This window comes from Pseudopipra pipra, chromosome 5 (assembly GCF_036250125.1).
Source record: "Pseudopipra pipra isolate bDixPip1 chromosome 5, bDixPip1.hap1, whole genome shotgun sequence".
NCBI classification, from domain to species: domain Eukaryota; kingdom Metazoa; phylum Chordata; class Aves; order Passeriformes; family Pipridae; genus Pseudopipra; species Pseudopipra pipra.
The window spans coordinates 55,621,954-55,648,699 of NC_087553.1; the positions used below are offsets into that span (position 1 = coordinate 55,621,954).

Here is a 26,746-nt window from a genome sequence, read left to right on the forward strand (position 1 = left end):
GGGCTCATGGAGGTTTGGCTGCTGGGGCTGGAGGCCAGCTCAGAGCTGGTGCAGCCAAGGGTGGCCCCTTCCCCATGGTGACTCTGGGGAGAGGCTCTCAGGCACTGTGGAGCCAGACCCTGATGGGAGGAGCTGCTTCCAGCTGAGGCTCTCACCATGGCCCTGCCTGAGCTGCAGCTCCTCACCACCCCACAGCCATGTGACTGGCCATGGGTCTCACCAAGCCACCTCCACTCGCAGATGGATGTCTCAGCCTGGCCTGTCCTCATCCCCAGGGAGGTCCCCCAAACCCATGGCCGGGGCTGTCCCCAGATGTCCTCTGCCATCTGTCCCAACATAGGTATGGTGGTTTGCATTAAAATAGGATCAAGTTGAAAAGATTTATTGCCAGTGTTCCATAATAAATAGAATTAACTGTTGCCTAAAAGACTGAGGGGAAAAAAAAACTCCAGGCCCAGTTAGGTAGGAGATAAGAAAGTAGAAGTTTTAATGAGCCACCATACTCTGGGAATACAACTGTCGCACACGCGCTTTTGATTCAGGTGCTACAATTTTATAATGATGTCCATCCGATCCCCGCTTGTCCAGCCCCCAGTTCTGCCCTGTTCTGCCCCTCAGCACACCCCTTTGGGAATTGAGTCTGGGGGAGTTTGGGACCCCTCTTTCATCATCTTCCTCTTCATCACAGCACGTACAGTCCTTGGAGGCCCTCCAAAGTCCTGTGTCTGTGTGATATCTTATTGTCCAGGCCAGGGTGCAGATGTTCTTAAACAGAATGAAGGCCTGCCTTGAGGGAAGTCTAAACAAGCTAACGGAATTAACAGAATTTTGAGGAAGTGATATGGAATGGGGCAACAATGTTGATAAAATGTGTAAACTACTGTGCTAAAGGGTGAGGGATATAATATGGCTACTTTAAAATCTACATTCACTACATAACTACTACTAAAGTCTATAAAAATTGAAAGAATCAAAAACTCTAAGCCAACAAATATATATTTCCCTGCCATTGGCAGATCTACTGTAAGTTGCTTTGAGTCTCTCATTTGGACCAAGTAAGTGTCATGACAATATCATTAACAAAATTTTTCATCCCTAATCTATTTGTACAAAAGATAATGATGAGCTAGGAAAGCAAATTACTGTAAGAGAACACAGATTTGCTGTAAAAAAGAAAAGACAACAAAGAAGGATTTTTTGAAGGCATTACTAATATTTTAAGTAAACAGATACATCAGAGAAGAAAAACCACAGCAGTGAGAATGTTATGAATGCTGAGATCGAGTCCTGCCTGCTAGCAGAGTGGGAGGGCTAAGTCATCAGGGGTACAAATAAATCCCAAGTCTCATGTCAAATTACAGACTTTAAGCATGACTCCCCTTATGGCTTCCAAACACTCTGGTAATGCTTTACATTCAGGTTGTTGAATTATCAGAACAGGTGTGAAACTATGGCCATATGAAAATTATATTAATATTATATTTAGATAAAATATTTGGAAACTCTAAAATTAAGTGTGATTCTCTTCAGAAACAGCTCCTTTTAACTATAAATTTCTATAGTTACTCAGTATTGCCATTGCAAGTCTTTAAAACAGAATATTAACTACTTTTCCTTAGGTTTCTCAATGGGTTTTATAGCCTTTTATACCTTATGGCTGGATTAGTGGTTTTGATCACCTGGATTTGATATGATTAAAGTTATTAACTTGCTGCATGTCTTCTAGCTCTTGAATTGCTTTCTGTAGCTAGTGTTTGGTACCATTAATTATTTATATAAAGGGAAAATTCACTTTATGCTGTAACCTCAGATCTCAGGAGTGGGGTAGAGCATGACCTCCCAGTGAAAGTGCTCAGGAAAGGCTAAAGAGCTGAGCCCAGCAAGCAGAAAGCATCACTGTGTCCCAAACACTGGCTTGCCCTAATGTGCAAGCTCATACCAGTGGATGCCTTAGGGTTAATAAAATTTTCTCTAATATGTTGATATGACATCATCAGCTGGTTCATATATCTTTGCAGATCAATTAGTAGTTTTAAAGGTGGCTAAATCTCTTTCTTCTTGTCCAGGCATGTCAGGCCTTAAAAAACATGGGCATGACAATGAGGCTGCTTGTGAAGAGCCTGTGCCAGAAATGGTCCTTTTCTCTTGGAAAGGAGAAAAATGAAAACTTGGATATAGACAGAATTTGAAGCACTAATTCCCCTCCTTTTTTTTTTTTTTTTTTTTTTTTTGGTAGTGTTATCTACTCAAGTAGTGTTATTACCAAGCAAATCAAATGCCACTAATCCTCAGAGAAAGAAATAGCCAAGGGAACGTTATCACATGCGTGGACATGGACTCAAGCTGGCTTCTCCCACGGGAGTGCTGGGACAGAAGCGTTGTAAGGACTCCAGTAAGCACAGGGACAGAAGTTGTTTGTTCCCTTTAAAGATTGGCATATGATCCTTTGCTGGAGCCAAGATAATAGGACGAGGTTGCTCTATTCTGCTAACCCTATGGCAGGGAAAGCACCTCCCATACTGAATCCTTTTTTAATATCATGGACCAAAACCAAACATTTTATAGAACATCCTGAAAGATAATTGACTGAAAAGAATGGAATGAGTGGCCTGGTGACCACCTTTGTCAGTCTTGCTTACATCAAGGTATGCCATGAGAACTGCACTGACATCAGTAAGATATATTCTAATACTGAGCATAAGCAAAACAGGCAGAATCTTGGCTTCCAGGGTATAGTCATGGGTTATGGAAACTGTCATTGCCTTCCTTGAGTACAGGATCAGTCTGCCAGTAACTCCAGTACTTCTGTTTCATTTTCCTAGAATATTAGGAAGAAAAATGTTACTCAGCATGAAGAGAAATACATAGCATTTTCTCTGAACGTTTCTAAAAATATTTTTCTCTCTCAGCAAGCAAAACAAAGGTCTCCTGGCCTATTACAATTAACATTAGTAATACTGTAGTAGAGATGTAGATGTAACAAGGCAAGGTTTATGGGGAGTGGCGATAGCTTTTATCAGACAGGCATAAGAGCAGAGGAAAAAAGGCTAAGGAAGCTGTCAGGTAAGCATGCTCCTTTTAAGGTCTGAAATGAGGACTGCGATCACAAATCCTTCATCATTGGATGCCTCACAGCACAATTTCAAAACACCTTCCCCTCTAAACTATTTGCTCGTCTGTGGTTTCCATAATGAAAAGAGCCTCCTGTGGACAGAGTTATCAATCTTTGATCACTGCAACCAGCATGAAACCCTTAATGCTATTTAGAGAATGAAAATGGATCCTAAGACTAAAAACAAATCAGCCTGTCCTCTCTAACCTTAAATTTAATTATTTCTCTGGTTGTGCCTCCCTGAGCTTTATAAACTAATTAGAAGTAAACCATTCAGGTACTGTTTGATTTTGAGCCATTTCTAAATGATTGCTCTACAATTTTTCCTTATTTATTCAACCCTTCTTGTTGTGTAGCTATTTAGGCTGGATTAATCTCTGTTTCATTTCCCAGTAGCTCCACTGGGAGAAAATGATTGCCCCGGGATGAAGGTAAAGGGCTGTGAAAGTCAGGTGACCCAATGTTTTGCAGGCAGGCCAGCATGGTCTGCATCCAGATTAGCAAATGGGTGCTGGAGTCAGGAACCTTCTAATCCTGGCCTGCTGGCTGAAGAGCTCTGCCCAGGTATTGAAATCCAAATAGGGTTTAATCATTGGGGTGGAGACTCCTTTATCAGCGAATTTCTCTTCGAGATAGGATAATAGAAACCAAATGTCTTTGATGTCAACAGAGGCAATGTGTGCAATACAAAGCAGCAAAGCACTGAGAAAGGAAAGGACCCTGCCGTCTGCCCAAAGGCCTAAAGAGAGAGTCTACGCTTTCTGTTTGAAGACTGATTTGTGGTTTGTTTTGGTTTGGTGGGGTTTTTTTTTAATTGAATTCTCCCCCTTTGCAGAGGATTTAAAGTCTGTCATGAATACCGATGGGGCTGTCCCACATAAAGGAGCGGTGGGAATGAAGCAGTTGATTCCGTGACTGTCAGGCCTGCCGTGGGAATGACTGGGGCTACATGAATGTCTCTATAGGACCAGTTGCTGAGGTTTTGCACATTTTGAAGGCCCAGCATCACAGTGTTACGAGAAGGCACTATGTAACCCTATTAGGTGCATATAAAAAGACTTGCTTTTACATAACTGTTCTAAATGTCTTCTCAGACAGACAAGAAGACTTACAGACTATTTATAGAGATACCATCCCTGTATGACAACAGAGAGAAAATCATAAAAGTTCAATTCAAAAAGTAGTGCCTGTGAAGCCATTATCACATTTGAAGTCTAGAGCTGCCCATGATGATCCAGCTAATGCTTAGCATGGTCCTGCCAGTTGCCTGCTACAGTGCTGTGCTCCTGCTCTCTCTGACTTCCTTTATACAGAGGTCTGATTTGGCTAAGCATTTGTAATCAAAACAAAAGGCTGTTTGTGGCTTCATTTATTTAATCTTGAAAAATGTTTTGAGTTCCTCGATACACAAAAAATACTTGAGAAAAGTAGATTAATGACAGCTGCAACAGCAAGTGTGTCTTTTTGCAGAATAAGAAGGTGCTTTAAAGGCTCCAAAGGGCTCTCTTTTGGGGTCTTATTTGTCCAGATGATGTGTATAAGGGAATATCTAAAGCAGGGAGAGTGAAAAAAAAAGTATTCATATCTTCAGTGAGTACTCTTTACGCTTCGAGCTCATAGTTTATGGCACAGAACATAAAAGAACTATTCCCATCAAATATTTGTATGGCAGTCAGGTAAAAATTATATACCATACCCCTATGAATAAACACACTAATTTGTAAAGCAATTACTCTTGTAAATAATTTGTAATTGCCACAATTAAAAATATATTTTCTGATATTTTCTCAGAATCCCAACAAGTTTTGGAATATTGACTGTACACACATTTGAGTTCAGGACACAATTATTACTTTTAATTACAGTTTAGTATGCACATTTGTACTTGAGTGAAGAAGTCTGCAAACGCTTTTGGGTAAAAAACCCAAAATAATAAATCTCTTCACAAAACTACACTAACGTAGAAACTTAAAAATAAAGGTTAGGATTTATCCAGAAAATATATTTTCGTTTTAAATCTTTTTATCCTTAAAAACAAGATGACTCATGGTTTGGAAAGCAGTTTATAACCAAAAAAACCTGCCAGGATTCTAATGATCAGAATCTCAAATTCATGTCCAGGGTGTAACTTTGACTATTTCTTGACAAATATTCAGTTTTGTCTGAGTTCACCAAAAACATTTGCAACAGGAACATTTGCTTTGATTATTTAGATTTAGATACATTTTCAGTGCCTGGAAAGAGATTACATTCTACCACTGAGTTGCACCACGGTAGGTTTACATTGGATATTATGAAATATTTCTTCGCAGAAAGGGTTATCACACGTTGGAACAGGCTGCCCAGGGAAGCTGTTGAGTCACCATCCCTGCAAGTATTTAAAAGATATGTAGATATGGCGCTTAGGGACATGGTCTAGTGGGACTTTGCAGTGTAAGGTTTATGGCTGGTCTTGATGATCTCGAGGGTCTTTTCCAACCTGAATGATTTTATGATTCTATGTTCATTATTCAAGAAAAAAAACCCTGCTAATGCCAGAGGGAATTTTGCTTAAAGAAGATTTGGCCATAATATCTAATTCAGATATTTGAAGCACATCTATGTATTTGTGAAACTTTACAGACATTATTTAATTTTGCTTATTTAACAAATTATTTAGGCCGAAGTTTTCCTTTTAAACAGAGGCTTCAGGTTCGCTGATTCCCATGATGTTAAAGTGAAGAAAGCCTGGCCTGCTCTGTGCTATTAAAACCTCAGATGCCTAAGCGTGTCCGCCGGGTGGCTGAGGTACATAGAAATTGGATGCACAATACTGCCAAGTGACTTAAAAGGAATGGGCTCCAGGCATGCTGGAGTCAGCGGAGCACTCACTCGGGGTTTTACTTGCTTAACTGATAGAGCTATCTCCAGTGGCAGCCAGAAGCCAGACATAATTTTCAAGACTTAATGTGTTTCCGTCTTATCTTGATGATGGGTAGTTGGCTATAGACCACAGACAAAGAAAGAATCGGGGGGGGGGGGGGGGGGCGAGAGGGAGGGGGGATGTAGACAAGATGACCCTGTTTACTTTCTCAATGGACTACAAATAGTTGGTATGTACTTGCTGTTTACTTATAGCCCAAACGGCTGTTCCTCTGTCTCCCCGAGAAAGAGTTAGAGCCTACTTTACTCCCTTTTGTTAACAGAGATTTGGAAACATTCGGTGAGCTCTCTGTTTAACCTCACTTTTACTTCATTTGGAGCTGCTTGTGACGGAAAATACATGAGAGGAGATTCAGCTATGATAAAAATTTGATAGAAAACCAACATCAGCCCAGTTGCCAAAAGACTGCAAAAACTGTTCAAGTTTAAAAGAAAGGGGAGGAATTGTGCCTGAAATACATGAAACTACATTTGTCAAATGGTCCTTCTTCCCCAGAATTAAATCAGAGCAAAACTAAATTGAAACCAAGTAAAACTGACTGAAAAGTAAAAAGAAAAATAGGCAATATTACCCAAAGCAGCAGACCAATACCAATCAAGGGGAAAAAGAAGCTGTAAGAAGTTTAATTTTTTACCTGGGGAAAAACAGAAAAGAGTGGCTGTTGCTACTACTGCCTCTCTGTGGAAGGTGCTCATCTGGTACATGATCAGTAGTGTAAACCCCTAAATTCAGAATGTATTTTGCTCTCACCTGAAAGCTATCATTTGGAATTTGCTTACCCATGGAGCAAAAACAACGATGCTATTGATCCTGCCACACTTCTTATGAAGCAGAATTGCACCTTTTTAACAATAACCATGCCAGGGCTTCACTTCCTCTTTCAGCCACCTTGAAAGCAAACAGCTTCACACAGCATTTAACCAACACACTGTTTACTGTGAGGCCCTGACTTGCAGCACACGGGACATGGCCTAAATGCAATTTCATAAGTGTGCCACCAGTAAGTCAGTACAGGATTTCAGTTCTTCCCCTAAAATCACTTTACGCAATTTGTCCTGTTCTGCAGTGACAAGAATACTGCTGTGCAGGACCTCCAAATGCTGAAAGGGTCAATGAACAATGGCAAAGCCCAGAGTTGTATGCCTGCATTAGCTGCCAGCTGATTAGCAAGTCATCTCATTTTCCTGTGCCCTTTTTACATCCCTGACTGACTCGGCCTACTTAGGAAATGCTACTTACCCAGTGTTTGTAGAGTATTCAGCACTCCAGTGCCTTTGAGTGATACTGTTGGAATCTGTGTAGGTATTTACATGCCTTCTCCCTGCTCTTGCGCCATCTGAACACTTGCAGGAGTACAGCGCAGCAGGGTTAAAGCTTCCACAGGAAAGGTGGCAGAGTCAGAAACTAAGTTTGGGTCACCCAAAGCATTGACTTTCTCTTTCATTATTTAAACAAACTTTCCTCTCAGTTAATCAACTGATAGTAAAAGGGCCAGAGCTCAACATGCCAAAGTAGTGAGCCTGTAACAATTTGCATTACAGATTTATAAGGAAATACAGTATTTCTGTCCTTTAAAAATTAAAGCAATGCTAAAGTATTGCGACAAATAAATTAATGAGGTCTTTTCAAAGGCATCTATGACTCTCTGCTGTTTTACAGATAACATATGTGGCCTAATTATTTTTTTCACAAAGCAAGGGAAACATTATGGAATAAATCCTGCCCTGAAGAGTAAGGATGCTGGTCCAGCAAAGCTTTCATCAGAGTGCGGAACGCCTCTGCAGCCTCCTTTGGTGACTCAGAGTGCACAGTTACTAGCTTTGATCTCTGTCTGGAAGCCTTACATCTCTGCAATTGACTCCAGATAAAAATTACTCCAGCCAAATATTGCAACAAATGTTTAGATTAAAACCAAAAATCCCTACATCTGTGAGTTTGCTCTCAAACCCCTACTTTCTTTGAAGAAAATTTCAATCCTGTTTCTTACTTCGCTCTTGTGGATGTCTCCTGGTTAATGTCTGTCTGTCTCCCTGGTAACAGTCAAAGGAAAAGACACAGAGGTGGGCAGGGACCGGACCTCGGCCACTGTTCCTCTTATCAGGGTCCATCAGCAGGTGTCCCCTGCTCGTATCCAGGAATAATAAATACAGCCTGTGGAATCACCACACAGCTTTCTTCAGAAGTCTCAAAGGGCATTAGCTGGACTCCAGATATAAATCTCTCTGAACCCTCAGGTCTTCTATTTTATGCTGCCCTCTCTAAGTGTATCCAGGCACTGCAATTGTCACGATAGTTTGCTAAACTAATTTTTTTTTTTTTTTTTTTACTTTAGCCAGTCTTTATTCAAGCACCCTCTACAGACATATATCAGTACAATTAGAAATACTGTGCCCCTGCCAGTTTTTGTGCAATCTGAATGTTAACTGGTGTGGCAACAGTAAATCACAGTTTACTGAGTTCACAAAAGCAATCTGTGTGTATATTTGCCTGATTTTTTTCCATGACATGTAAATGAGCAACTGAGTGTTTGCAAAAAAGGAGAATCAATGGCACAGCAGTGTGAGTGCTGCAGCTTATGCTTCTGCTGAGGAGCCAACATCTGACTAATCTGAAACTCTCCAAGCAATGCCAATCTACTCTGCATGGTTATTTTTATTATGTCCTGCAAGACTCTTGCTAAAAATTATAAATTGTAATGACTTGCTGTCAAACCAAGTTCAAAGGTAGCACCTGCTCATGAAGAACATCAAAATAATTGAGCCTGAACAGAAGCACAGTCAAAGTCTTTCCCTTGCTTAAAAGTGTCTTGTGAGTGTAGTGAAAAGGATGTCAAACTGATACATTTCTTAGTAAATGATGACACTTAAAATGGCACAGGATAAGGAATTTGATCCAGCTAACATCATGAACCAAGTGACTTTCTAAAGAGAGAGAAATCAGAAGCTTCTGTAAATGATTCTCTTTCCTGACAGAAGATGGCTATAAAAAATTACTGAATTACGGATAATGCTCTGGCTTCAGATACAGCCCAGTCATAGGTACCCAGTAAAGGCATTTATGCACATTTTTCTCTTGGAACTGGTGACAGTTCTTCAGCCCTTGAGCGAGTTTCATCAATCCTGACAAATGCATAATGTCTTGCTACCCCATGGATGAATGGCTACTTCAGTCTAAACAGCAAGAAATCAAGAAGAAACAGAAGCAAAGTATATGTCTCACCATTATTCTGGTGGCAAAACCATAGAGCTTCCTCCACATTCCTGAATCTTCCAGGTTCTCCACTGAAGCACCATGCCAGACGAGGCCAAGCAGTAGTGTGTAGCTCCTTTCTGACTCTCCTACATGGCTGGGCTCTCCACCTCCAAAGCTACCTCTGTACTCACATGGAGAAAAGGTATTTTCTTTAGCATTACAAAATGATGATCTACCAAAAGTTGGTTCTCCAAAAGATACCAAAAGATATCCAAAAGATATCCAAAAGATCATCAAAAGATATAGCCTTTGAGGTACAGCTGAGGCTAAAAGAAACCTTAAGGCACCGTTCTGCTCTGGCTCAAAAATTACCTACCTACTGCAAAGCCCTGGCAGGAAACTGACTCAGAGGTACACAATTATTTATTTCTAAGGCAGTTCCTATGGAGACTAAGTTTGCCAGGATAGGTATTAGCTCTTATTAGATCATCTTGGTATCACACACACTCATTATGCCTGACTCTGTTTTGTCAATCAGTGGTGGCTCAGGGGGACCTCTCAAAATCAGACCCACTGGCTCACAAGCCAGCACACATGGTCTTGGGTACAGCCAGAGCTTGGCCTGGCACAGGCCTGGCACTGGGCAGTTGTAAGGCACTTCAGTGGGAAGGGGCACAGCAACGTTCCTCCTGCAGAGCAGCACCAAGGGCACTGCTAGAGACACAGTAAACCCTTATTATCTGGAGTAACAGGGTTAAGTCAGCTTTTAGGATCAGTCAGGTTTTCTTCTAGGTTGTGAGACAGTCACAGAGAAAAACAGAGAGAAAAGTGTCTAAATATTTGAGAGACCAAATACTCTTTCTTACTCTACATTCTATATCGAGAAATGTGCATGTAATAGCATGCCCCACATGTAACAGGTTTCCTTCACCAGAGATCTTACCACCTACTTTCAGACCGCAATCGGATGAGAGACGTATTACAGAAGAATACTATTATACACAGAGAGGAATTTGATTAATTTCATAAAGTTATGCCTTGGTAAAGACATCAGCAATATGAATAGGCACAGAAGCCTGCTGGAATGAGGGGGGCACTCATACATGGAGTCCAGTTTCGCTCCCGTTGCTAACGCCAAAGAGACACATCGAGGAGAGAGATGTCGAAGTGTCTGCAAGATCTCCAGAGCACATGTCAGCTGAGCTCTGTGGATGGGGTAGAGGTGCCTCTGCATGGCAGGTGAAGCCTATGGTTTTGCTCTGAGCACATGTGGGAGCCAGATGGCACTGGGAATGTTCAAAGGGGCTGCACAGTTGGCTTGGCCTGCAGACTTGCCCTCTCCTGGTGCTGAGCAGCTTTGTGCTGTCATTTCATTGCAAAATGGTGGCAACGGCAGCAAGTGTGGCCCCCAGAGATACCTGAATAGATTTAGCAAGAATGTTACTTTTACTGACTTTTAGTAATGCTTTTTAACTTCTTAAGGAATACACAGAGCACCTGGCAAAAGGATGTTACTTTCAGGCCAAAATCAGCCTGGTTAGGTGTTCAGTTCTTCTGCTTTGAGGTAAGATAATGGATACAGAGAAACCACATTTACTGGAAAAAACCCCACCAATCTGGCAACAAAACATGACAAGAAAAACTCACATTTCTTTTAAATACGTTTTTAGTTCCTGGGCCCTTGCATGCTGTAATTTTTTCCTCACTTATTTAAACAGATACTGTAATTTTCCCAGTAGCTTAGAGTAAAGAAGATCGCTAAGGAGGAATCAGTGGGGGGTTGTCATTGGTTTCAAAGATATGAAGATTTATTAGCCTAAAATTTAGGTATAAACATGTAAATTATATGCCACATATTGTTTAACCGTGCTGCATCTCAGTATAAGCACAAAAAGCTACTGTTTCTGAAAAACATGTTTCAATCAAGCATCAGTAATACTAGATGATACACTACTATGAACATACTTATTTTAGCCTTATAATGAAGCCAGATATTTTGCAATAGATATTATTAATTGCTCAAAATTTATGCTAATAAAGCATGTAATCAGATGTGGAAATAAAAATTAACATTCACAACTAGTTGGAAAAACTGTTCTAAACAAATTAAAAATTTTCACAAAAATTTTTTTAAAATCTTTAACTTTTAACACTACTCTGACTTTCCTATTCATATTAGGTAAGCTACACATTACTCAGACTCACTTTAACTGGTTCCCAGCTTCTCTATAATGAAGAGCTGTCTATCACTACTATACCAACAGTAATGAGATGCTCAGTAGTAATTCTGTTACTTTTAACTTAGTGAATTTAATACCTTTTTTTTGTGCTATGAACAGGAAAAGTACACATCTGGCATAATTATTATAATTTATTAATAAACAGATTAAATGCCTCATTATTTGAGCAATTTTAAAAGTGTAACCAGCTTCATTTGAAATAACAAAAATGTTTCTCTGTATGTGTACTGCCTTTTCACTCTGAATAAATACTGATGGCCAGCAAATTCCTGGCCATACTGATGGTCCTACAAATTCAATTCTGTATTTTCAGGTGCCTATTAAAATTAATAGAAGTTAGGACCTTTAGCATATAACAGAATAGGAATCGAAATTTCCAGGCAAAATACTTGCCTTATAGTGGAAGACTGTCTCTTTTTTAGTGCTTGATCAAAGAAAGTACCTCTTCTACATTGTGAAACAGCGAAAGAGACATGGGCAATTAACACAAGCAAAACATTTTCACTTGATAAGTCAATCTGGGCTGTTTTTTCTGCCATGTCAACAGTGTCTGAAAACAAAGGAGACACAGCAGCCCCAGGAGACAGCTTGTCTGCCCAACTCTTTTTCTGGATGATCTCTTAATTTGTTTTAGAAAGTACACAGCAAGCCTTACAGGTGTCAAAATTTAATATGCTACATAGCATGCTGCAGCCACTGACGCCGTGGGACATGTGAAAGGCTATACCAAATCAGTGTACTGAGGGAACATACTTCTATACTTTGCGTCCACCTCCCTGCCTGTCACAACAGTCCCTTGATTAGGCAATAAGACCTGGTCTTGTCTCAAGTGATTTGATAAGCAGCTGATAACCAACAGTTCATTAAGCTCTTGGGATATATAAGCCACTAGGTTTTCAGCGTGCCTCTGCACTTGGGGGGTTTGACAGCTCCCTGCTCAGAAGCCCAGGAGTCACTGGAAGATGTTATTGACTGCAAAAATATTTGTTTTTGCTGTGAATGGTTTCCTAAGAGCAGCAACAGGCTTTGACATTGGATTATCCACAAAATGTGTAGTGATACCCAAGGAGATGGGCATGTGCCACAATATTGGATACTCTGAAATGAGGCTTCCCAACCTGATGGGACACACAAGCATGGCAGAGGTTATCCTAAAATCCACCACCTGGCAGCACCTTGTACACACAGACTGTCACTCTCACGTGAGGATGTTCCTGTGCTCCCTGTTTGCACCCATCTGTTTAGATACGTAAGTACCACAGCACAATACAATACAGGGATGAAATGAAATGCATGTTTATCATAATCTAAAAGCAATCTCCACGTTTTCTGAAGTAATTCTATTAGCTTTTTTATATTCATCAGAAAAAAGGTACTGAAATCTTGTACCACTTCCAACTTTAGTTTCCTTTGGGAACATGAATGCTGTTGTCAAAGGATACCATGTTTTATTTTGTTACAGCTGAAATTTATTCTTATTCATTTAGGGTTGAAGCAACTATTGTGAATAGAATCAGGTTTATACTGAAGCTTTTCTCAGGTTGTCATAAAGACATTTTAAAAATCATAACTTAATGCTGTAAGCTCAGTCCAGTCCATATACAGACAACTTACTTGCATAGTTTGCACAGCTGCTGCTTCTGGAATTATATTATTATTGAAGGATGTTAAATATCAGTGAAGACAATGTACTTTGCACAGGAATCACTGTTGCAACCTTTTCTGTTATCACTGCGTGAGCTTGACTCAGCCTGGTATTTCCTCTGGCGACAGGTTTATCCATCCTTGTAGGAGTATGTGTGTTGCTGTCCGTGACAGCTGTGCCCTCGTGCTCCTCTGCCATGGACACCCCTGGCCTGACAGTCTGGACTGCGATCGATTCCCTGAGGATGAGGACATGTGCCTGGCATCTGTTACTAAGGAATATAAACACTTGCACAAAGGTAGTTTGAAGATGGCAGAGGGAAGGGTGGCCTCCCTCTGTTCTGGGAATCAAGGAGATACAAGGGACACTGTTACCAGACAATCTGTGATTTCGTAAATGGAATTGTGTCTACCTTTGCTGCTTCACCTGTTCATGTAGATGGACAGGGAAGTGCTAGTATTTGCAGTGTAAGCTGCAGCAGATCTCAGATGATGGAAATCAGCATTGCTTCAAGAAAGAAAAGTACAGTAGACCATGCTTAGATAGAGGAGGAAGGCAATTATGACCCTGCACAGCTATGGGCAGTAACATACCCACTGCAGCCCACTGTGTTTGAATTATTTTAAGGTCTCTTTATAGACTTATGAATGGCCCTTATCACAGATAAATTTATGTATACAATGAGTTGGTTCTCAGATCAGCTTAGAAAAATTGGGAATACTCAGGGAAACCTGAGTTACCATTGCATTAATGTTCAAATCTTCAAATGCATTAGGTTCTTATTAACTTGTATGGAAAACAATAGGAATCAGTTGCTGCTAGCACACCCAAATTCATACATTCACAACCCTAGCACAGCTGCACCCAGTCACTGATAGAATCAGCCACCTAAACCCTTTCCCACCCACTCTAGCTGTGCTAAAAATAATTCTGTATTTGTTACTTTATCTGTTGCTGATAATTGAGCTTGTCAGTCTGAAAAATGACTGAATATGCATGGAAAATGAAACTCCAATTCATCTCTAGCCATGTTTTCAGAGAAGTGTGTTGATTTTTACCTATTATCACTGGTCAGTTGTGTATTTTGTCTGTCATCCCTGTGGTTAAACAGTGGGCTCTCAGCTTTGACAGCAGAAAACTAAAATTATTCTAAAATATAACAATGAGAATTTGTAATTTCATACCAGTCTTACCAAGGCCTGCCTGCCAGACCTGCCCAGCAGTGGAAGAATTCTTTACACACAGAGGAGTTCTCGAAGTTTTCTGTGACAGTAACTTTGGTAAGTCCTTGCTAATACAGCTGCTGTTAAAGAGACTAATAACCTTTCTTCTGAATGCTTTAAAAGTAGGATTACAATAAGTAACAGTTTCTGCTGGGATTTCAAAGGATTAAGAGTTTGGCTGCAGATTTAACTTTCGGTTGTTTTTCAGAATATGCTCCTTCTAATCAAAATATAAGGAGGATTTATTTTGCATGAAAGATTTATTAATGATCTAGTTTGCAACCAAATATCTCTTCTATTCTGGTTTAGTTGGCTACATTGCAGTACAACATGCTTTATGGAAAGTATTTCTGTCAAAAGCAGACAAATAAGTAAGTTTGCCTTTTATTACTGGTTAAAGTCAAAGTAAATCTTTGGTGTTTTACGTGCGAACAGTGTATCCTCATTACTTGTGTGCATGAGTTTTTCGTGATACATAGCTTACTAAAAAGGAGACTCAGAAAATCACATCAGTAAAAGAAATTCTTACTGCATGTTGTCTTATTGGAGTGACAAGTGAGTGGAGTTTCCCCCAGAGACTTCCTGCAAAACTCTTTATGTCAGTGCAGAGACCCCCAGTGACTTTGGCTGGCATTAGATCAAGCAGTGTAGAGAAATTTCATACTAAAAAGTGTTAGTGGAGTCAAATGAGGTAGGTAGATGCCTATAATGAAAAGGGAATATCTAAAAGGGTGGCATCAGCAAACATTACTAGCTTTTTGCCAAGCGGTTTCCAACCTGGACAAAGTGAGTTTCAGGAGAATTGCTTGGGTAAACTGGACAGCCTTGTGATACAAGAACAACACCAGCAGCTTAGAATATGTAATTACACCAAAAGTCTGACATACATGGTTATGGTAAAAACACATTACTCACTTTCATGAAAATATTTTTTTTCCTAGTTACTTAATTCAATGTAAAAAACTCCTTTACTACATACTCTTTATTTTTCAAAAATGTTTTAAACTTTATACTGTTGCTGGAGAAGGCCTCACCATAGTCTATCAGCGTAAATTATGATTGTATTTTTAAGTAATCATCCTTCTTTCATTGACAATGTTTCCTTCTGCATTTGAGAGATGGAATGACTCATGTTTCCTTTTCTTTTTTCCTTAGCAGTGAAAGTAAAGCTGTCCAAGAGGAGAACAGTATTTGATGACCAAGAGTATAACATTGAATGCCAAGTGGAATTCACTACCCAGGGATCATTCTTGCCTTATGAAACTCAGAGTATGATACGACAGTGGCTGCTAATTAATGAAAAATGTACACAGAGGATGATTCCAACCCATCGGCCCATGGTGTATCTCCTCGTGGGGAATATTGAAGAGGGCATCATTTTAGTAAAACAGGTTTATCATTGGCAGAGGAAGGACTCCCAGCTGACTTTGGCCACTCAGAAGTGGAGATACCATAAATGCTTGTAAATATTTATCATATTATTTGTAAAAAGATTATTATATTTCTCATGCTAAACCTATCTTGTAAATAGGAATGTATTATAAGTGGAATGTAAAGCTTTAATTTCCTTTTAAATTGTATTATAAGTTTAACTCCAATTAAAGGCTTCCTTTCTGCAGAGTTACAGCCAATCACATCAAGTTTGAACTTGGACAGCCATGGATAAATGTTTCTTTGAGTTATGGTAAAAAAAAAATCATAATGTGTGCAAAACTGGCATAAACTAGTTTTAAGCCAGCTGACTACTTTTCATGTATTTTTCCATACTACCCACTCTACCATTTTCTCCAGTTCTCTAAACTTTCCCTTGATTAATGTTTCATGAGTCCATCTCATTTTCTCCCGTTGGAGTATTTTGAAAGGAGGCAGCCCCCTGCTGGTCGCCTTTGCCGGATGGAATAAAGAGGAATATGTAAATACGGTATGATTGGTCCCAGTCACAAGAAGATTTGGTTACTGGGCATCATTTCAGAATGACAGAGCTGTCATGCACTTCAGAATGACAGAGCTGACAGCATCCCAGGGGTAACACCTAAGAGCATAGGATAAATGCAGATTATGAAACATTTTTATTCTTGTGTGACCATCTTGAATATAACATGCTTCAACTGGAATAAATCAGATCCTCACTACTGAAAAGTCCCTTTCATTTTCAGACACATAACAAAAGTCAACGTATAAACTTTACCAGCTGGCCAGGTGGTCTGCAGGGAACTAATGAAGTGACAACATTTAAAAAAAAAAAAAAAAAAGGTGAAATACTGCATGATTATATTGCAATACCACATGATTATAGTGCAATACCCTAACATTGGAAGCTACACGAAGATGGACAGAATTTTGCTAAGTTTTATAGATGTGTATAACAAACACAGTAACACGTAATTGATAATACATAAATTAGAAACTATTTCAGTAATACAGCATCTATTATGGCCATATTTTCTTGAAACACATACAGAGAAAGTTTACAGGCAATAAATTTCTAGAAGTCGCACCTGTAACGATCTGGGTTCCCAATGCGTTCCCTAGAAGTTCAGGTTTGTACCAGGTTATCAGGTCTGACGACACCTGTTCCATCACTTTCTACCATGAACTGGGAAACCAGTAGAAACTGAGGAAGAAAGCGGTCAGTGTTTACAGGTCAGTGTTTACAGCCTCCTGTTTACAGGAGGCTCTCGTTGCCCTACACACCCGTGCCGGCTCGGATGGGCCGGGGAGGCACCGGAGCCGGGCCCGGGCGTGCGGGAGGCGGAGCTCGGGCTGACCACGTTCCCGTCACTCTGCTGAAATGGAGCAGTAAATCCCTTTCGTTCAGGCTCTTACTTTATTTCTCCCTGCGTCAGGAGATACCACACAGCCAGGGGCTGTGGGATGTTTAGCTCTTGGGTCAGTTCCGCACTAAAACCCTCAGAGCGGTCGGACTACCCCGGTCACGACCCGCCCGACCCCGCAGGGCCCTCCGGCCGCGCCACGCCCACGTCCCGCTGTGCGGGAGTGACGCGCACAGCGGCGCCGGCGGAAATCCCACACCGGGATTTAAAGCGCGCTCCCGGCACACCCGGGGCTCCCACAGGCGCTCCCGGCTGCGGCCGCGTGCTTGGGACGCGCTGCCGTCTCGCTTTTGGAAGCCACAGGTCGGCCGCGGGGCTGCCGGGGCTGCCAGAGGCTTTCGGAGGCTTCCCGGCAGCGGGAGGCGAGTAGCGGAGCGGGCCCGTGGCCCAGGGAACCGCGGCCTCCGGCGGCTCCGGGGCTCGGGTGCGGCGGCCCCGCTGCCGGCACTGCCCTCGCACCCGCTGTCCGCTGGTCGGCCTCTTCATCTCTCTTTAGTGCCTCGCTTGGGTTTTAAACGGGGCAGATCCGTGTAGTTGTTCTGTCCGTGGTGTACGAGGTCTGTTGTTCGTACTCTGTGGCTTTGTAACGCAAGCTTTCACACGCAGCTGTTTGGCTTCGCCCCAGCCGAGACAGGTAAGTCGGTGTGCGATGGGGGAGGAGGCCTGTGTTCAGAGCCCCACCTGACTTGTGAGGCTCTGAGTGGGTAGGGGGGCTTGGGGAGGTGGCCTGTACTCCCTTCACCCGCACCGGGAGTCCCAGCGCCGAGTGCTTGAGCACTCGGGTAATGGTGAATCCTGCCTGCCTGCATCCAGTTTCCAGGTCGATGCCATCAGCTTTGCACTGCTGCCTTGCTCCTCAGTTGTGTCAAAATCTGAGTCCTAAATGTTTTTCTTTGATTTCGTTCTGTAAGTGCAAAGTCTAAAGTGCAAAATTGTCATGCAAGCAGATATGCTCTGTACTTACATTCTCACTAACTGTTTTAAGATTAAGTTTACTTCTGGGCTGAAATATGTGTCTTGGGATTTTTGTTTTGCTCAGTCTGTAGCAATGGCTTCAGGAACAGTGCTGATTTATGATGAGGAGATGACCACTCACAAACTACTTTGGAGTGAGTAAGTCAATGCTGTTCTTTTTATGAATAGATTCTTACTAGGACTTGTGAGAAAAGTACCAACTAAATGCATTTTTTGTAAACTTAATAGGGAATACCTAGTGATAGGTATTCTCCTTTTGGAGAAGAAAATTTATTTTACTTGCAATTTGTATCTAGATAATGTAATGATAATCTGAAGCTGGATTTGAGAAGCTGTAGCCTCCAGTCTGAGAGGCCTTAATAAGAAGCGTTAGCATGAGGCATCTGAGTAGGCCCCTAAATTAAGTATTTTAAGCTAATTAAATTGTTTATAAAGCTAAAGTATTATTGATCTTGGAATAAGTATGTAGGTACACTCACTCAGCTGAAATTCGTCAATTAAATTCAGTTAGAAACTGGTATATGCCACTTACTTAAATTTACGTAAATTAGACCGGTTCCTTTGCAATGCTCAATCCATTGTTTTCTTCTCTTCCAAACCTGCTTCTCCTCTGTTCACCTTCACTTTAATCTACAGCTTTTAATTTCAGCATTCCCATGTCTGTAGTTAAGCATTGCAACTTTCAGCAGTGGGAGAGGAAACAATAAAAAGATGCTATTATATAGGTTGGCATTTTTAAAAGAACTATTTTTTTTATTACATATTTTATAATAAATTTCTAACTTGGTTCCAAAACGAAAAGTGTTCGAAGATTTTATTTTTCTTTTACTCTCACATGTCCATCTTTGAGGGTAATGAATCTTCTTACAATGGGGAGTTGAAAGCGAGGCTTTATGAAGTGTATTTGTTAGCTGGGCTTGTATGATATTATAGTAATATGATTATTGCTTATTTTCAGTCCTGTTTGTGATATTGAAGTGCCAGAAAGACTTTCATCCTCGTATGAGCAGCTTAAATGTTACCACCTTGTGGAAAGATGTGTCCATGTGCCTGCCAGAGAAGGAAGCGAGGAGGAGATCCTGTTGGTTCACAGGTCTGAAACTTAACTTTCATTACCATTCAGATTAACTCAATGAAACAGCAGAATTTGTATGTCCAGGTCATGTTTTGATCCATTTGAAAAGGGCTGCTCCAAAATTCAATGACTTCCATTGATTTCAGAGAGAAAAATGTTGTACTTCTAAGACATTCAAGAACCCTTGCTGTCATAGAGCTCCTTATTTTTTTCACTATATCCTACATCTAGCATTCCAGAGTACCTGTTGGACTCCTGAAGCCCCACAGAAAGCCCATTGTAACATATATTCTGTTACTTCTTGTTGCATTCTACATTAAAAAAAATTCTAGTTGCATAGTTAAGTGTTGTGTTAATCTCTCTCTCCTTTGCAGTTCAGAGCACTTGGAAGTAGCAAAAAGCACTCAGACAATGAATGAGGAGGAGCTGAAAAGAGTCTCTGAAAATTATGATGCTTTTTTCTTTCATCCGGTGTGTAAATAAACTGCTTCCTCTCTTGGGAGTTACAAGTATTTGTGTTATCGCATCTGAGTGACACTAAGATGTCAAGTAGGGGAAAATTGGCAATACAATTTTTTTTGCTATTTAGTCTCACATTTATTTATGATGTTATTGTTATATGTTTCAAGTTTAGTATAATGCTGTAATTTAAGTTGGTTAAGTGTCCTGTCATCTATTCTGTAATTGTATCATGCCAGTATAGTGCACTACTCAAATTTTAGCTCTATTTTTGTCACTTAATGTCACTGTAGACAATTAGTGACCTGTTAATCACATTTTGGTAACAATTGCTCTTAAATGTTGTGCCAAGTAAGGAAGATGAAGTCTTCTGTGTTTTGTTTCTGTGTGGTTTTGTTTCTTATTTTCAAAGATGCCATATTAGTCTGCTCAATATGTCCATCTCATGTTTCTTAACTGCTCCACAGAGAACATCCTTATAAAGGTTATGGTGATCACAGGTAATCCTAATGGAAAGCACATTGGAACCTGTGTTGTAAAGTCCTGTTTCAACTGTCTTCATACAGTTTCAGTTGGGTAGAATTATGTCAAGACAATTCACTGTTGGGATGCTAAAGCATGTGATGTGTGATTAGTTTAAGTTGATGAGTAACTGATGACAACTATGAGTTTCTCTTTTTCAGAACACTTACCGCTGTGCCAGACTAGCAGTAGGAGCAACTTTGCAGCTGGTGGACTCTGTGATGTCAGGAAAAGGGCGCAATGGAATGGCATTAGTAAGGTAGGAAAATGTGTGAGAAAGTTTTCACTTCTTGGCAGAGTTTCTTTCGTTGTTATTAACTTTGTAAAACTTTGGTTCAGACCTCCAGGTCACCACAGCCAGAGAAATGCAGCTAATGGGTTCTGTTTGTTCAACAATGTTGCTATTGCAGCAGAATATGCAAAACTGAAATATGGTCTACAGAGGTAAGTGCATGGTTGACTCTAGAGAAGCCTTTCATATGCAAGTAACAGTTTGACATTGTACTGGTTTAGATTATTGTCTAGAGTGTTCCTTTTGGTTCGGAAAAACATTTTTCATTTGTACCTTTTGTAGATTAAGATGCTGTGGTTCTTCCACTGAATGTTTTCTTTTGTTTTCTATACAGAATCCTAATTGTTGACTGGGATGTGCATCATGGGCAAGGAACTCAGTATATATTTGAAGAGGATCCAAGGTTTGAAAATTTGTATATTTCATTTTTTTTAATGTTAGCTGTTTAAAGATTGTTTTGCATCTGTAGCGAATAAGATTTTTTTTAAACTTCTAAAACTAAAATCTTGCAAAACATTTACTTTGCTATTTTAGTCACTCTGTTTTTTACTTGTTATAAAATAGAGGGAAAAATTTAAAATCCAGTAGAACAGATTTACATTTTTTTAAAGAATAACAAACATAAAATGAGCAATATGATTACCTTGATTTGCCAGTACTCAGATAATACATGAGTACTCTCTGTATTCAGGAATCTCTCAGATAAAGTCTTCAAGTAGTAGTTGGATAAAATATGTAGGCTTTATATTATTTTTGGAAAATTCACGTAAGTAGGTTCTAGAAACAAGTGTGCTGTTCTGAAAATTCCTTGAAAATTCCTTGTCTTTGATCTGTATGAAGTGCATGCATATAAGACATTTTTAGCAGGTTACTTTTTAGGTTAATTTTGGCATAGGACCTACTGTACAGATTTTCACAGTCCAAGTCCTTTAAGAGAACTAAGGAGAAAGGACAATTTTATTTTCTTGCTTTCAGGCAATACAGTCACCAGGTTCAGGATATAAAGTCATTTTCAGAATCTTTTTGTCAAATTGGACTTATTTTTTTTTTATTTTCAGTGTTTTGTACTTTTCCTGGCATCGTTACGAACATCAGGAATTCTGGCCATCACTCAAAGAATCTGATTATGATGCTGTGGGTCTGGGAAAAGGAAAAGGTTTTAACATAAATTTGCCTTGGAATAAGGTAAATATTGTTTACAGCATAACAAAGCAAGTGTAATAGCTTTGTCTTTCGTTCTTTATGTAACACTTTCTGAGAGAGTGCACTGCTTCACTTGCTTGGTAGATGTCTTAGCTGGGTATGCATCCTTCCTGTCAGTGGAATGTCTGCTGAAAAACGTTGCTGAGAATGTGATAACATTTTAAAAATAGAAAGGAGAGAAAACTTACACATCCATTTTTACTTGAATATCTTGCCTAGCCACCAAATTGGAAAGTGTTTCAGGAGATGGTTACATCCATTCTTGTTTAGCAGAGAACTGAAGCTCATTCTTAAGATTAAGAATGGTGGATATTTATGTACTTGACTTAAATGGAGTTTATTTTACAGGACTTAGTAACATTCCTTAATCTTTAGCTTTTACTATCTTTCCCTAAAGTCTTGAAGAACCTTAGAAAATTTGTCATTCCAACAGGAAAATATAACCAATGTTTCTCATATTTTTCAGGTTGGGATGGGAAATTCAGATTATCTTGCTGCATTTTTCCATGTATTGCTTCCAGTGGCTTTTGAGGTAATTTTTTTCTGCCTAAGACCACTTCCTAAGTGCTTCTTAAGCAGGTACTATTGAATATTTTATAAAAAGCAGTAACTGCTAGTAGCAGAGTTAACACATTATTTCTGCTGGTATGATGTCCTGGTGAACTGAATAGTGTTATGGAATTTTAGCTTTTAAATATTCAATATAATGATCTGCAACTTCTCTGGCAGGGATGAAAATAGTGTAAAAGGGTAATTTATTCAAGGAGAACCTTTATTTGTGTTCATATTGTAACTGAAATAACAGTTGATCATGGTACAGTTGAAATCGATACAAAATTGAAAATAGGACATAAGAATGTGCTATAACTGTCTCTGTTCTATAACAGTTTGATCCTGAACTGGTTATTGTCTCCTCTGGATATGATTCTGGAATTGGAGACCCCGAAGTAAGTAACTTATGGTTTTTGTGTTGTCAGTCACAAATCTGTTCAGAAAATATTCCTACCTGTTTAATCTCCTGTGATTGATAAGTGAAATTCAGTTTGATCAAGCTAAAAATACATGTTTGCATGTATGAAACACTACAAAAATGTAAAGACAGATTATCCTATAGATATGTGTATGTATATATACAAGTGTTTGTATATATATATATATATATTTATATTTATATGGGTTTCATACCAATGTTTTTGATTCAAGGTTTCATTTCTTAAAAATTTTTCTTTGACTTAGGGTCAGATGAATGCCACTCCTGAGGTTTTTGCCCACCTTACCCATTTCCTGATGCAATTAGCTAATGGAAAGCTGTGTGTCATCCTAGAGGTAAAGACTTTTAAAATGTACTCCCATGGGAAAGGTCTTTGTGTAAGAGACATTTAGAGCAAACTAGAAGCTAAGAAGCAAAATTTCATAATGAAATAATTCCTTTTTTTTTTTAGTCTTTGTTTTGAGTATCAGGAATGCAAAAATGGCTAAGATTTGGCAGTGCTCTTACATCTTGAACTTTTGAAACAGAGGAGCCATATGCTTATCCTTCAAAAAAATATCCTTCTCAAATCTGTTCAGTTTTTGTCAACAGTTACTAGTCTACTGCTGTGGAGAGTCCCAAACTTGTTAAAATGTATTTAGTGAATAGACTGCATTACAAATGATTTAAAAAATATGTCTTATTCCAGGAGAGTTTAACTTAAATATATTCTTACTTAATAATGGAGCATTTACAAAATTCTCTTTTTTGATGAAAAGCCTCTATGCAAGCTCTTGAAGAGCTCTTCTTTATTCTTTTTTTAAACAATTAAAAATGTTTTCTCCTTTTGAAATCTAGATTTGAACTCCCTATTTCTGCTGCACATTAGAAAAATGGTGTTTTTTCAGGTAAATAAGTGTGTGGAAATATTGCTACCAACCAGGTCTCCAAGAGTGAACTGCAAATTAGTTGATTCACTTGACCTCTATTTTGCATGACCTTTCTTCCACCATCCTTTCCAGCTGGTTATTATAGATATTTTTGTCTACTAGCTGAAGTGCAAATAAGCATCCACTCCTACTACAGATGATGTGACTGCTCCATAGGTAATAGATTGCTTCCTGCATGCCACCTAGCAGTCTAAATCTATTTTGTTCTCTAAATTCTGACAAACCATTAAGCAACCACATCTCAAAAGTGTCAGGCCGTATGAGATTTCTCTTATGCAGACATTTTAGAGGACAGTGATAGCATTTGCCTTCTAAGGAATCTTCCACAAGAATTGTTGAAGATGGCATGTTGCGAATGGGAGAGGAGAAGGCATACGTTCCCAGGGTTTTCATGTCAAAGTCATGAGTAATTTCTGAACTTATTTGAACCATGATGAAGTGAGTTGAATCATGAGATGCCAGTGAAGTACAGCAGGTAGCCACTAACTTACTGTTTTCATATTGAAAGTCATTGACTTAGATGTACTTTCATATTATCTTTCGTTTCTGTAAATACAGATATATTTCAAAAGTATAATTTATTTTCTATTATGATATTCAGAGAGATGTTAAAAGTACTTGTCCCTTAGTTGACACGAATTTTTTTTTTTTTTTAGGGTGGATACCACTTGAAATCATTGGCTGAATCAGTCTGCATGACTGTAAAAACTTTGCTTGGAGATCCTGTACCTCAAATAACTGGAGAAATGGCACCTTGTCTAAGGTAAGCATATAAAGAATTCTAGAACAACCCATCCAAGGTACAGTTTTGTATACTTTTCTTTCTGAAATTATTTGAAGTTGTGATATCTTACAGCATAAAACCATAAACCATTTTATCCTTGGGCCTTGTTATCCTATAGAAATCCATCTCATTGAAGGCTAAGACAATCCTATTGTAATTAAGACAATGCCAGTTAGTGACAGCCACTATGTGGGAAAGTATGCAATTGCAAGGATTAGTTCTTCAGACCCCAGGGCCACTTCAGTTGCTGTAGTACAGGAAAAGCTGGAGCTAACCTTTCTCTCATCAGTGAGAGCTGATGCTTTGCAGAGCCAGACTTGATGTATCCTTGTGTTTCTAGAATTTGGAGCATTGAGGCTTTGGGTGCAAAAGCACTTGAGTGTAGAGCTGTACCAAGATAATTAAATTTCAAGTCTAACTTCTTTTTGGAGACACTAAGACTGTGTTAATCTGACCTAGGAAAGCATTCTGCACCTTGGGCCTGAATCAGTCCCACATCACAAAAGTGTCTTTCTCTCTACCTGTCTGTACTACCTCCTCCATTTCTCCATGTTCTGTCCTCAGTCTCTCTCCCACTTCAGTAGCTGCCCTGGGCTTTTTCCAGCAGTAATGCTCCTCATGCACTTGGGTGGCAGCACCTACCAGTTGGCTGTGTTAGTTAAAACTCGGAACTCAGATCAGCCAGGGAAGCAGTGGAGATACACATGGGCTGTGGGCTGAGTAGTGTTCGGTAAACTCACAGAGCAAAGCTGTTTTTTTTTTTGCTCTCAGCACATCCCATAGCCCCTGTGTGTCCTCTGTTTCTTCTCCAGCAACTGTGGTATCTCAAGTTGCTATCATCCTAGGTAATAAAGAGTTGCTTACATATTTATCCAGTATATCAGTCCAGCTCCTGAATACCTTAAAAATAATCTCTAAGTACACAGAATTTCTTCTGGATTTAATGAGTGGAATTATGTATGATAGCTAACATAATAGGACCATTTGACCATAGTGCTGCAAATACCAGTGGTAATAAAAAGAAGATTTCAGCACAAAGAATAGCAGGGAATGTGATTTACTTGGTTTCTGAACAGATTGTCTCGCATTTGAGTGAATCTAATTAAATCTTTACATTGTGTAGATAAAATCTCTGGCAGGCGTGGACAGACAGGAGAACTCAGACAGGTGTGCTTGTTCCAGCAGCAGGGTTGGGATTTCACTCATTGTGTGTAAATGTGCGTACATGCTGCACGTGTTCCTCTCTTTTCTATTTTGACTCTTAAATCTAATCTTTCCAAGCTATCTGCCCACTGATTTTCATTCTCCTTATTTTTTTGTTCTGCATTCTTGGAAGAGAGACCAGAGCTTGTTCATTTTCAGTTGGATATTTTGGTTTTGCTTTTTTGTTGAGGTAAGTTATGTTTCCTCTGTTTTCATTATTCCTGATTCTGTTAATCCGGTTTCTTTTGTAGTGCTGTTGAATCTATTCAGAATGTGAGAGCAGCACATAAGCCCTACTGGAAATGGTTGACATATGAAGGTAATTTCTCTTTCCTCAAGCAAATGTGATTGATAAATGGATTCTCATACAGAAATTCAAAATTATTAAAATTAATACCAGTGGATTAAAATAATTGAACGAGCAGTTATTCAAGTGACTGACAAAGCAGTGTGAGGCTTCATTCAGGGCCACGTCTTCAGCTGGTCTGAAGAGAACTTCTGAAGCCAGCAGACATCATGGCAGAAACTACCTCTGTTTCATGTGTCAAAAATATGGACATAAGATTATTATTGTTTATCACCTTTCACTATATTAAAACAAATGTAGTAGCACTGAAAAAATAAGATCTGTGGCAGGAAACATTGTAGCTAGTGCATGGAAGTAAATATGCATACTATGAATGCAAATGTACTCTATTTTGTATACAAGCATATACAAAATTACCACATTGCTTAGGAATTAATACCTGTGAAACCTCTCTATTTCTTTTTCTCTAGATACATCATTTTTACAAAATTTGAGCACCAAATCTCATCTACTAAAGGCAGCTAATTCAAATCCCTCCACAGAACATGACTCTAAGATAACTAACAGCAATGAAACTGTCAAAGTAGAAAGGTTTTTAGAATTGCACATGAAAAATATTCTAGTTCCAGTGCCTCCCATCAAAACAGCAACAACTGATTCTACAGGTTTAGCACATTTTTTTCCTGTAGCTGTTCATTTGGTGAAGGAAATGGACAAAACTGAAATAAAAGCTCTTGTCAGGTTGGTCCTATTTATGTAATTTTCAATATAATTAAGATGTTGAGAGGTCTCTGTACAGAGTGTCATCTAGCTCTGTGTCTGACATGGTCATCTTTT

General features: G+C 39.4%; 2 protein-coding genes and 1 long non-coding RNA gene across 4 annotated transcripts in view; 2 read left to right on the forward strand and 1 right to left on the reverse strand.

The window, feature by feature from the left end:
- Positions 1–334: 334 nt before the first annotated feature.
- Positions 335–16,973, reverse strand: LOC135414890 (uncharacterized). 2 transcript variants are annotated; one of them, XR_010430882.1, is made up of 4 exons: positions 16,834–16,973; positions 9,255–9,408; positions 7,275–7,409; positions 335–2,818 (listed from the first exon to the last, which is right to left on the reverse strand). It is a non-coding gene; the product is annotated as an uncharacterized LOC135414890 (long non-coding RNA). The 2 variants fall into 2 exon arrangements; XR_010430881.1 differs by lacking the exon at positions 7,275–7,409.
- On the forward strand, positions 12,370–15,880 carry LOC135415301 (secreted frizzled-related protein 5-like). The gene is made up of 4 exons (XM_064656928.1): positions 12,370–12,716; positions 13,241–13,410; positions 14,300–14,392; positions 15,491–15,880. The coding sequence occupies exons 1-4, from the start codon at positions 12,430–12,432 to the stop codon at positions 15,799–15,801; spliced, it is 861 nt and encodes a 286-aa protein (XP_064512998.1). The 5' UTR covers positions 12,370–12,429; the 3' UTR covers positions 15,802–15,880.
- A 431-nt stretch (positions 16,974–17,404) lies between the features above and the next one.
- Positions 17,405–26,746, forward strand: part of TUBGCP6 (tubulin gamma complex component 6) — a 41,237-nt gene continuing 31,895 nt past the window's right edge. Inside the window, 14 exon segments of the mRNA XM_064656200.1 lie at positions 17,405–17,803; positions 18,209–18,282; positions 19,103–19,237; positions 19,594–19,690; positions 20,362–20,459; positions 20,540–20,644; positions 20,827–20,895; positions 21,551–21,677; positions 22,162–22,227; positions 22,583–22,642; positions 22,932–23,021; positions 24,272–24,378; positions 25,854–25,921; positions 26,380–26,650. Coding sequence (XP_064512270.1) covers positions 18,218–18,282; positions 19,103–19,237; positions 19,594–19,690; positions 20,362–20,459; positions 20,540–20,644; positions 20,827–20,895; positions 21,551–21,677; positions 22,162–22,227; positions 22,583–22,642; positions 22,932–23,021; positions 24,272–24,378; positions 25,854–25,921; positions 26,380–26,650 — 1,358 coding nt within the window. The 5' untranslated portion in view covers positions 17,405–17,803; positions 18,209–18,217.